We start from the raw sequence: 12,926 nt of genomic DNA on the forward strand, positions 1-12,926 counted from the left end.
CTCAATTGGGTTCAAGTCTGGCGAATTAGGGGACCAGGGAAATACTTGGAAGTCTTGGTCGTGCTCTTCCAACCACTGTCGGACATTTCTAGCTGTGTTACATGTCGCTATGTCTTGCTGGAAGATTCCACCTGCCCCAGAGTAGACAAATAGCAGGTAAGGGTAGACGTGATCTGCAACGATGGATTCATACACAAATCAGTTCAAAGTGTCCTCCACATGGATGAGTGGCCCAGAGAATGCCATGAAAAAATTCCCCAGACCATAACGCTGCTGCCCCCAGCTTGTGGTTTTCCAGCAATGGTTGCAGGGAGTTTGTTCTCTGATGTTTCTCGCCTGACACACCAACGTCAATCCGTTCGAGGAAACAGAAAACGTGACTCAGAGATGGCAACCCTTTGCCAATCATCGGTGGTCCAAATCCTATACTGCCGTGCAAATTGAAGCCTTTTTTTTCCGATGTACCTGTGTTAGCATAGGAGCAGCGACCATTCGTCTGCTCCGGAGCCCCATACGCAGTAGGGTTCATTGAATGGTTATTTTAGACACACGTCTGGTAGCCCCCTGGTTAATTTTCATGGAGAGCTGCTCCACTGTAGCGTGTTGTTCGGCTCATCAATGGCACGTGGTGCTCTGCAGTTATTCCCAATGGCGCCATCTGTCCACTCACGATACACTTTCACCACAGCAGCACGCGAACCGTTCACAAACTGCGCTTTTGAGAAATACTGCCACCCTTGGCCCGAAAGCCAATAATCATTGCTTTTTGCAACTCTGATCAATTGCCCCTTTTACCCATGGCAACAACAAGTGATAGGTGTTCAGACAGCCTATTGCATACCTTATATACACACCAAGCCCACGATACATCAATTCCTTCATGGGCTACGCGCTGCCAACGTCAGAAGTAGGAGGTGGTCATAATAACGTGACTCGACTGTGTATATATGTATAGCCCCCCCCCCCATATAAAGCCCTTTATTTTGGAATAAAATTTAAAAACTAAAGAAACATACATATTTGGTATTGCCGCATTTGTAATAGCCGGAACACTAAAATTAAACACATTATTTATCCTACACGGTCAAAGCCTTAAAAAAATTAATAAATTTAAAAAAAAAGGTCTAAAAAAAGAAATGCCAAAATCCTGAATTAAACATGATAGAAAAAAAAACCAGTACCAATGTAAACGGCAACTCGTCCTTAATAAAATAAAAATAAAAAAAAGCACTCAGAGCGCTGTTGATTGAAAATTGCAATGTAAGGGTTTTGAAGTAAAAAAAGAACATAAAACCATATGCATTTGGGATCGCCGTAATCATAATAACCCACAGATTAAACTTAGGTAATTTCTAACCTACAATGAACTCAATAAAAACAAAACCCTAAAAACAATTGCGGAATTGCTGCTTTTTTCCTACCTACCCCTCAAAAAGCGAATAAAAAAAAAGTTATATAATACAATATACGCTACCGTTCAAAAGTTTGGGGTCACCCAGACAATTTTGTGTTTTCCATGAAAACTCACACTTATATTTATCAAACGAGTTGCAAATGGAAAATATAGTCAAGACATTGACAAGGTTAGAAATAATGATTTTTATTTGAAATAATAATTTTCTCCTTCAAACTTTGCTTTCGTCAAAGAATGCTCCATTTGCAGCAATTACAGCATTGCAGACCTTTGGCATTCTAGCTGTTAATTTGCTGAGGTAATCGGGAGATATTTCACCCCATGCTTCCAGAAGCCCCTCCCACAATTTGGATTGGCTTGATTGGCACTTCTTGCGTACCATACGGTCAAGCTGCTCCCACAACAGCTCTATGGGGTTAAGATCTGGTGACTGCGCTGGCCACTCCATTACAGATAGAATACCAGCTGCCTGCTTCTTCCCTAAATAGTTCTTGCATAATTTGGAGGTGTCCTTTGGGTCATTGTCTTGTTGTGGGATGAAATTGGCTCCAATCAAGCGCTGTCCACAGGGTATGGCATGGCGTTGCAAAATGGAGTGATGGCCTTCCTTATTCAAAATCCCTTTTACCTTGTACAAATCTCCCACTTTACCAGCACCAAAGCAACCCCAGACCATCACCTTACCTCCACCATGCTTGACAGATGGCGTCAGGCACTCTTCCAGCATCTTTTCAGTTGTTCTGCGTCTCACAAATGTTCTTCTGTGTGATCCAAACACCTCAAACTTTGATTCGTCTGTCCATAACACTTTTTTCCAATCTTCCTCTGTCCAATGTCTGTGTGCTTTTGCCCATATTAATCTTTTCCTTTTATTAGCCAGTCTCAGATATGGCTTTTTCTTTGCCACTCTGCCCTGAAGGCCAGCATCCCGGAGTCGCCTCTTCACTGTAGACGTTGACACTGGCGTTTTGCGGGTACTATTTAATGAAGCTGCCAGTTGAGGACCTGTGAGGCGTCTATTTCTCAAACTAGAGACTCTAATGTACTGGTCTTGTTGCTCAGTTGTGCAGCGGGGCCTCCCACTCCTCTTTCTACTCTGGTTAGAGCCTGTTTGTGCTGTCCTCTGAAGGGAGTAGTACACACCGTTGTAGGAAATCTTCAGTTTCTCGCATGGAATAGCCTTCATTTCTAAGAACAGGAATAGACTGTCGAGTTTCACATGAAAGCTCTCTTTTTCTAGCCATTTTGAGAGTTTAATCGAACCCACAAATGTAATGCTCCAGATTCTCAACTAGCTCAAAGGAAGGTCAGTTTTATAGCTCCTCTAAACAGCAAAACTGTTTACAGCGGTGCTAACATAATTGCACAAGGGTTTTCAAGTGTTTTCTAATCATCCATTAGCCTTCTAACACAGTTAGCAAACACAATGTACCATTAGAACACTGGAGTGATGGTTTCTGGAAATGGGCCTCTATACACCTATGTAGATATTGCATTAAAAACCGTTTGCAGCTAGAATAGTCATTTAGCACATTAACAATGTATAGAGTGTATTTCTGATTAATTTAATGTTATCTTCATTGAAAAAAACTGTGCTTTTCTTTAAAAAATAAGGAAATTTCTAAGTGACCCTAAACTTTTGAACGGTAGTGTATGTACTCTAAAATGCTGCAGTTTAAAAATACATCTTATCCAGCCAGAAAGAAGTTATATGGCAACTTTAACGGAAAAAGAAAAAAGCTTATGCTTTCTGAACGCAGAGATGAAAAACCTAAAAAAACAACAATGTCCAATCAGAGCAGACAGCCTCACAGTGATGCTGAAGACCCGCTCTGATTGGACAGCCTCTCAGTGATGCAGAAGGCAACACCTACCGGGGAGAGATGAGGTCTCCTCCTCTGTACCTTTACACAAAATTAGCATATTAGGCGCCAATGGAGCAGGGTCAGTAGCGGGACAACGGGAGGGCCAAAAAAAATTACAGCGGTGGATTCGAGAGGACACCAAAAATAAAGGGAGGCATAGGCTCCAACGTTTAAAAAAACCAAACAAAAACACTTATAGGCCTCATTCACACAGTTTTTTGGCACGGTTTTTGACGTGGAAACCATGCCAAAACACGCCTCACATTGATTTCAATGGGAGGTGGTTTGTCGCGAGCGAAAAAAAAACCACTAGCAGGAAAAAGAAGCGTCATGCTCTTCAGACGTTTCCATCTCTGACCTCCCATTGACATCAATAGGAGGCAGAGAAAGCGGTTTTCGCTGCGTTTTTTGCCCGCTACACTCAATGGCTGCAGCCGAAAAACGCAGCGAGAAACGGCGAAAAAAACGCGGCAAAAAGAGTGCAGGCAGTTCTCTTTCTGCTTCCCATTGATTCAATGGGGAGGTCAGAGGTGTAAACCACAGCAAGAAAGGAAATGCCGCTTTTTTTCCTCCGTGTGCGGCCAAAAGCCGCCTGGGAAAACAAAAAAAATAATGCCTCTCCTTCCCATTTAAATTAATGGGAGGGGCGATTTCGGACGTTTTTTTTACGCGGATTCCGAAGCAGGTTCCGAAGCAAGAACAGCACCAAAAAACGGTGTGTGAACGGACCCTAAAATAAAATGTTTTGCCACATCTTGGTTAATGAAATGATTAGAACAATCAGTGTTATTGATATGAAAAGTACGTGAACTCGTAATAACCATTGGAATCTCTTTTATTGGCAGTAAGGCCCTGTTGACACGACAGGGTTTCCCAGCCGTGTGACAGCCGTTCAAAAAACGTCTGTCACACGGCCGCAGTAGGAACAATAGACCCCAAATGGGGCTATTCACACGACCGATTTTTTAAAACCGGGCCGTCAAAAAATGAGACATGCCCTATTTTCGGCCGTTCTCCCGGCTCCCATAGAAGTCTATGGGGCCGGGTAATACACGGCCATCACTTGAATGTGCTTCAAGCGACGGCTGTGTATTCCATCGCTCGCTCGCTCTCCTTCTCCTCCTCACAGTGCGAAGTGAATGTGAGGAGGAGGAGGGTATTTTTTTGCTCCCTGTAGGAGCGGAATCCCCAAGCTTCAGCAACGCTCTGGCTGGGGATTGGGGATTCCGCTCCAGGAGAAGTCCCTGACTTCACTGTCCATATATGGACACAGTGACTTCTGAAGTGGAATCCCCACCGCTGTGGCCGGGGATTCCGATCCAGGAAAAGTGCCTCACTTCACTGTCCAAAACGCCAATGAGGCAACTGCCAAAGAAGGGGAAAAATTCCTTCCCGAATTCCAAACAGGACATTCAGAATAAATCCCTGGATCAACGTCCGATCTCCAGCAATCTAGTAAATATAACACATAATATTAGAGATTTTAAAAAAAGGCATCCCGTATCAGGCCTCAATTTCTTGAGCTTTCAATCCTAAACAGAAGCAGTGCCACTTTTTTGCAGAATTTCCTGGTCCGTCAACAAAAGCAAGTTATCCAGGACCGGAGACTGCGAAGCACACCCAAACCAATAAATATCCCCACTGTGGATCAAAGATCATGAGCTTCATATTCATTAGATTTTTTTCTTCAAACAATCACCAAATAGCTAAACACATTTTATCAAGTGCAGAACATCCATAGAGGTAGCCCTGTGGTGATCCAAGTGATCGCTGCCACTGTAGAAAGCCCATTTCTACAGTATAAGGCTGGAATCACACATGCAGTTTTTGAGGCAATTCCTAACGCGTCTTTTGTTTTTAGCCAAACACAGGAATAGATACAAAATAGAGGAGACATATCAATGCTTCCTTTACACTTTTCCTATATACTCCTGTGTTCAGCTCAAAAAACTGCCACAAAAACGGTGTGAGTTTCCAGCCTAATTTTTGTAAATGAATCGCCCAGACTTGGAACAGATGGCCTGCGAAGTCTTTACAGAGTGGAATCCTTTCCAAACTTTTAAGCAGCAACAAAACTTTATTTGGGGGTCCTGTTTCGATTGGGCCATATTGTAAATGTCTGTTGTGAAGGGCAAGTGACCCCAACTGTCAGGGCAGGACAGACCGACACATGGATTGTCTGAAACACGACTTTTCGCCTTTCTTTTGAAGAGTTAGGGTATGTTCACACGCAGTGACCAAAAATTTCTGAAAATACAGAGCGGTTTCCAGGCGAAAACAGCTCCTGATTTTCAGACGTTTTTGTAGCAACTTGCGTTTTTTACGGCCGTTTTTGGAGCTGTTTTTCAATGGAGTCAATGAAAAACGCCTCCAAAAACGTCCTGCACTTCTTTTGACGAGCCGTCATTTTACGCGCCGTATTTTGACAGCGGCGCGTAAAATAAAGGCTCGTGGGAACAGAACATCGTAAATCCCATTGCAAGCAGTGGGCAGATGTTTGTAGGCGTATTAGGGGCGTTTTTTTTTTTCAGGCGTAATTCGCCGACATACATTTAAAAATTTACAAAAACGTATGCATTTGGAACATACGCTTACATTTTTTGGGGTATACGTCATATACGTTTTTATACATTTGTGTCCGTTCTTACTTCTAAAAACAGGTTAGTTTTTTTGTTCTTGAGCCAAATCAATAAAAATTAGTAAGTTAAAATATAAAGGAAGAAGTAGGGAGTGGCTGCAGTGTTTTCAGGCGCCAGTTCGGAGAGGCTTGGCAGGGGGAGGGAGTGTTTTGTCTCATAATCTGTGTGATTTCCCATATAGAACGTTTTACGTATGCAAACATAAGGCTTCAATTTGCATACATCATCCATATGTTGCCACTGACTTGCATACAAATAAAAACGTATACGTATGGCATACATTCTGAAAGAGTACTGAAAAGAATAGCAGACTACACCTTTCAGGACTTTGAAAAAAAAAAAAATCACATGTAAACACACAAAACATATGCACAAACTACACTATTAGGGCGTCCGTCATGTCCATATAAATCAATGTGCACGCTGTGGCACACGATTTGACACAGTTTTTTTTGCTATGTCAAAACGCACACGTCAGACGTACAGTAAAAACGAGATGTGAACGGAGCCTAACCAGGAGACATCAAAATACTTCTTTCGACTTTTCAACATTGTAGAGAATTCCTATGCATGTAAATAGAAAGTTCAATGGTAAATAGATGCCTAAGGTTGACCTTGACCATACCTTAAGTTCTTCTATGGATTCATATTCTCCATTCTTAATCTTCTCCTTTATTGTACTGAAGTCCATTGGGTTCTTAATGATCATTGAATAACCGGGAGCAATGAAGTCTGTGACCGGAAATGCAAAGAAAGAACTGGGGTCCTTTCTGTGGAGGTACAAAAAAAACGAACAATTGTACAAAAAAACAATGTAATAAATGGTTATATAAGTCTCACCCATAAACGGATCACAAGAAGTCGTACCCATATTACTGTATAAATGAAAGTATTTCTGATTATATCTTAGCAAAATAGAAACATTTATGAAATATTGAGACCTTCTGATTACTGAAAGGTAATTCTGATTAGTGCAGAAAACGAAATAAACCGGAATATAGTATCCCCATACATTACAGCAAATATGGTCTGTCACCACGGAAAATAATAAATCCCCAAAAGCTAAAAGTGTCATTAGGCTTAAATGCACACGGGACAGGAGATTTGCTGTGGAAAATGTTGGGCTGTTTTTTCTCTTTTATTCCCTGTAAAATGTAAACGTTTTGAGCGAATACATCGGATTGTAAAAAATGTCATTTATCATTTTCACAGCCCAGCAAAAAAAAACTGTGGGGTCAAAATGCTCACTATAAGGGCCGATTCACACAAACATGAATTGCGTCCGTGCAGGCCGCGTGGTTTTCACGCGGCTCGCATGGACCAATAGAAGTCTATGGGGTAGTACAGACAGTCCGTGCTTTTTGCGCAGCGTTTGTCCGCTGTGTAAAAAGCGCAACATGTTCAATATCTCAGCGTTTTTCGCGCATCACGCACCCATTGAAGTCAATGGGTACGTGAAAACCACGCAGGTCTCACGGAAGCACTTCCGTGCGAACTGGCTGTTTCGCGCAACAGCTGTCAAAAGGATGAATGTAAACAGAAAAGCACCACGTGCTTTTCTGTTTACAAACATCCAAATGGCGTGTCATAATGATGGCGGCTGCGCGAAAACCACGCAGCCGCGCATCATATGCTGCTGCCACATGGAGCTGTTAAGTGCCTTTTGCGCAGGCAAAACGCTGCGTGTTTTGCGTGCGCAAAAACGCCACGTTCGTCTGAATCAGGCCTAACCCAAATGACTTTTCAAGGGGTGTAGTTCCCAAATTAAATCACTTCTCCGGGGTTTCCCCTGTACTGGTACGTCAGGGGCTCTGCAAATGCGACATAAAGCCCAGAAACCAATCCAACAAAATCTTCATGCGAAAAAGCGCTCCTGCCTTTCTGAGCTCTGCCGTGTGTTCAAACAGCAGTTTATGACCACATGTGGGGTATTGCTGTACTCAGGAGAAATTGATTTTCAAATCTTGGGGGGGCCTTTTATTCTTTATTCCTTGTAAAAAACAAATACATATTATTGGCAAAAAAAATGTTTGCCCATTTTCATGGCCCAATTCTAATAAAATATATAAAACACCTGTGGGGTCAAAAGGCTAGATCAATTCCTTGGCGGTGTAGTTTCCAAAATGGGGTCTTTTGGGTGGTGTTTCTTATCTTTTAGCACCTCAAGGCCTCTGCAAAGGTGCTTTTTCATTTCCGAGGCCTGTGTTTCACTCAAGTAGCACACTAGGGTCACATGTGGGGTATTTCTAAAATAAGGGTAATAAATATGGAGTTGCGTTTCTCTGTTAACACTTGCGGTGTTACAGAAAAAAAAGGGTTGAATATCTGCAAGAAATATATATATATTTTTTTAAATTTCACCTTCACTTTGCCTCTATTCCTCTGAAACGCCTAAAGGGTTAAAGAGGCTCTGTCACCAGATTATAAGTGCCCTATCTCCTACATAATCTGATTGGCGCTGTAATGTAGACAACAGTGGTTTTTATTGTGAAAAACGATAATTTTTTATCAAGTTATAAACAATTTTAGATTTATGCTAAATAGTTTCTTAATAGACAACTGGGTGTTATTTAACTTTTTACCAACTGGGCGTTGTGCAGAGGAGTGTATGACGCTGACCAATCAGTGAACAATCAGCGTCATCATCATCTTCTTTTCTTTACGGTTTAGCTGTGCTGTCACATACTCCCACAGTAACTTTACTGAAGTGTCTTGAGAGTGACTAGACATTGCCTCCAGCCAGGATGTGATGCCTATTCACACTCCTGACACTTCGGTAAAGTTTCTGTGAGACCTACTTACAGCACAGCGTGATCTCCCGAGATCACGCTGTGCAGTGAAAGAAGCTGGGCTGGAACAATGAGAAGTGTATGACGCTGATTGGTCACTGATTGGTCAGCGTCATACACTCCTCTGTACAACGCCCAGTTGGTAAAAAGTAAAAAAAATGCCCCGTTGTCTATTAAGAAACTAATTAACAAATCTAAAATGGTTTATAACTTGCTCATAAACGATCGTTTTTCAAAATAAAAACCACTGTTATCTACATTACAGCGCCGATCACATTATGTAGGAGATAGGACACTTATACCTGGTGACAGAGCCTCTTTAACCCCTTAAGGACGCAGCCTAGTTTGGGCCTTAAGGCTCAGAGCCCATTTTTCAAATCTGACATATTTCACTTTATGTGGTAATAACGTCGGAATGCTTAAACCTATCCAAGCGATTCTGAGATTGTTTTCTCGTGACACTTTGGGCTTCATGTTCGTGGTAAAATTTGGTCGATATATTCAGTCTTTATTTGTGAAAAATTGCAAAATTTAGAGAAAATTTACAAAAAATAGCATTTTTCAGAATTTAAATGCATCTGCTTGTAAAACAGACGGTTATACCACCCAAAATAGTTACTAGTTCACATTTCCCATATGTCTACTTTAGATTGGCATCGTTTTTTGAACATTATTTTATTTTTCTTGGACGTTACAAGGCTTAGAACATAAACAGCAATTTCTCATATTCTTAAGAAAATTGCAAAAGCCTTTTTTTGAAGGTGCCAGTTCAGTTCTGAAGTGGATTTGAGGGGCCTATGTATTAGAAACCCCCATAAAACACCCCATTTTAAAAACTAGACTCCTCAAAGTATTCAAAACAGCATATAGAAAGTTTTTTAACCCTTCAGGCATTTCACAGGAATTAAAGCAAAGTGGAAATGAAATTTGCAAATTTCATTTTTTCTGCTGAATTTCAATTTTATTCAATTTTTTTTTAGTAACAGAGAAGGTTTTACCAGAGAAACACTACTAAATATGTATTGTCCAGATTCTGCAGTTTTTAGAAATGTCCCACATGTGGCCCTACTGCGCTCGTGGACTAAAACACAAGCCCTAGAAGCAAAGAAGCACCTAGTGCATTTTGAGGCCTCTTTTTTATTAGAATATATTTTAGGCAGCATGCCAGGTTTGAAGAGGCGTTGAGGTATCAAAACAATGGAAACCCACCAGAAGTGACCCCATTTTGGAAATTACACCCCTCAAGGAATTCATTTATGGTTTTTGTTATCATTTTGACCGCACAGTTTTTTCACAGCACCTATTTGAATTGGGCTGTGAAATGAAAAAAATGATATTTTTTCCAATAAAATGTCATTTTTGATCAAATTTTCTTATTTTCACAGGGAACAACATACCCCATTTTGTTGCCCAATTTGTCCTTAGTGCGGCAATACCCCATTTGTGGTGATAAACTGCCGTTTGGGCCCATGGGAGGGCTCAGACGGAAAGGAGCACCATTTGGCCTACTGGAGCTTTTCTGGTGCTAAGTCATGTGTGCAGAAGCCCCTGAGGTACCAGTACAGTTGAAACCCCCGAGAAGTGACCCCATTTTAAAAACTACACCCCTTAAGACATTCATCTAGAGGTGTAGTGAGCATTTTGACCCCACAGGTACTGTGTAAAAGATAATGCGCAGCAGATGGTGCAGTGTGAGATTTGCAATTTTATATATGTATATGCCATTTCAGTGTCCAATATAGTGTGCCCAGCATGCGCCACCAGAGATATACACCCCTTAAATTGTAATGTGGGTTCTCCTGGGTACGACAATACCCTACATGTGGCTGTTATCAGCTGCCTGGGCATACGGCAGGGCTCAGAAGGGAAAGATGAGGGGGGTAAGCTGTGCGGAGTGCATCAGGGTAAATTAAAAATCAAGGGATGTATGATACATTTTAAAACAATCTTTTATACAGAGCCCTGGTTTTTCGGGACACGTGTCACATTGGTATATTGTGTTCTTCCTTATCCCCCTCTTATAGCAGACTCTGCACCTCTTTTGACTCTTTCCCTTTCCACCGGTTTGGGGACCTTCTCCTGGAAAGTGTTGCCCTGGTACGATGCGTGTGGCCTCGCTTCCAGAAGTACTGGGTGCCCCCCCTTCCTGGTCCCTAAAGATTAGATCTTGAAATTCCAGGAAAGTTCCCCTCTGGCCTGCACATCGATGTAGCACGTACGCATTGTACAAAGCCATCTGTATGATGTGCCCGGCCAGCTTCTTATACCACACCGCATGGCGCTGTAGGGCTTCAGGACTTGATTTGACAAGTCCATCCCTCCCATGTACCTATTGTAGTCCAGGATGCAGTCTGGTTTGGGGGTGGCCTTTCCTTCATATATCCTAAACCTGTAGGTATACCCTGATGCACTCTCGCACAGCTTATACATCTTCACGCCATACCTTGCCCTCTTACCTGGCAGGTACTGGCGGAATTGAACCCTCCCTTTAAAATGTACCAGGGACTCATCAATAGAAAAACACTTCTCGGGGGTGTATGCTTGGGAAAACCGGGCACTGAAACGGTCTAATAGGGGTCTCCGTTTATACAAACGGTCAAAACTGGGGTCATCTCGGAGTGGGCACGGCTCATTATCAGTATAATGTAAGAAGCGAAGTATTACCTCATTTATTTATTTTTTTAGGTTCCAGTTCAGTTCTGAAGTTGCTTTGAGGGGCCCATATATTAGAAACCCCTATCAAACACCCCATTTTAGAAACTAGACCCCTCAAAGTATTCACAACAGCATTTAGAAAGTTTATGAACCCTTTAGGTGTTTCACAGAAATTTAGAGCAAAGTAGAGGTGAAATTTACTCTTTTTATACCATTTTTTTTATAACACAAAAGGATTTATCAGAGAAACGCAACTTAATACGTATTGCCCAGATTCTGCAGTTTAGAGAAATATCCCACATGTGGCCCTAGTGCGGTAATGGACTGAAGCACCGGCCTCCGAAGCAAAGGAGCACCTAGCGGATTTTGAGCCCTCTTTTTTATTAGGCACCATGTCCGGTTTGAAGAGGTCTTGTGGTGCCAAAACATTGGAAACCCCCCAAAAGTGACCCCAATTTGGAAACTAGACCCCTTGAGGAATCCATTGTAGTTTTCATGGGGTGCATGCGGCTTTTTGATCAGTTTTTATTCCATTTTTAGGTGGCGTGGTGACTAATAAACAGCAATTCTACTATTGTTTTTGTATACTTTTTTTTTTACAGCGTTCACCGTGCGCTATAAATGACATATTCTCTTTATTCTGCGGGGCGATACGATCACGGCGATACCAGATGTTTATAGTTTTTTTTTATGTCTTATGGCGTTTGCACAATAAAATACGTTTTGTAAACAATCATTCACTTTTTGTGTTACCTTATTCTAAGAGCCATAAAGTTTTTATTTTTCAATCAATAAAGCCGTGCGAGGACTTATTTTTTGCGTAACGAACTGTATTTTCCATCAGGACCATTTTTAGGTACATGCGACTTTTTGATCTCTTTTTATTCCATTTTTTGGGAGGTGAAGTGACCAAACAATTGTGATTGTGGTACGGTTTATTAATATTTTTTTTTACGGCGTTCACCGTGCGGGATAAATAACAAAATAATTTTGTAGTTCAGGCCGTTACGGACGCGGCGATACCAATTATGTATAGTTTATTTGTTTGTTTATATATTTTTATTAATAATAAAGGACTTATAAGGGAAAAAGTGGGACTTTTACTTTTATTACTTTTAAAACTTTTATTTTCTTATTTTTACACATCTTTTTTTAACTTTTTTTTTACTTTATTACTTTGTCCCACTAGGGGACTTGAGGGCAGGAGGCCCTGATCGCTATTCTAATACACTGCACTACATGCGTAGTGCAGTGTATTAGAACTGTCAGCTACTCACTGACAGCAAGCATAGTGGGTCCTGACGTTGTCAGGACCCACTAGGCTTCCGTCTATGGCATAGCCGGACGCCATTGTTTGGTGTCCGGTTGCCATAGTCACCATCGCCGGCCGCTATCGCGTAGCAGGCTGGCGATGGCAGCTTAACCCCTAAAAAGCCGCGATCTCTATAGAACGCGGCTTTTAAGGGGTTAATCAGCGGGGACACAGCGATCGGTCCCCGCTGTAGGAGCTGTGACAGCTGCTGAACAAGACAGCAGCGTCACAGCTCCTGTATGTGTCGGGAGG

At 41.8% G+C, this 12,926-nt stretch overlaps 1 protein-coding gene across 2 annotated transcripts in view; it reads right to left on the bottom strand.

The window, feature by feature from the left end:
* Nucleotides 1–12,926, bottom strand: part of BRD7 (bromodomain containing 7) — a 57,814-nt gene that overhangs the window by 33,742 nt on the left and 11,146 nt on the right. For both annotated transcript variants that reach the window (XM_075837521.1, XM_075837520.1), the window contains exon 5: nt 6,544–6,688. In XM_075837521.1, coding sequence (XP_075693636.1) covers nt 6,544–6,688 — 145 coding nt within the window. The remainder of the gene's footprint in view (nt 1–6,543; nt 6,689–12,926) is intronic.

This window comes from Rhinoderma darwinii, chromosome 9 (genome assembly GCF_050947455.1).
Source record: "Rhinoderma darwinii isolate aRhiDar2 chromosome 9, aRhiDar2.hap1, whole genome shotgun sequence".
Taxonomy (NCBI): Eukaryota; Metazoa; Chordata; class Amphibia; order Anura; family Rhinodermatidae; genus Rhinoderma; species Rhinoderma darwinii.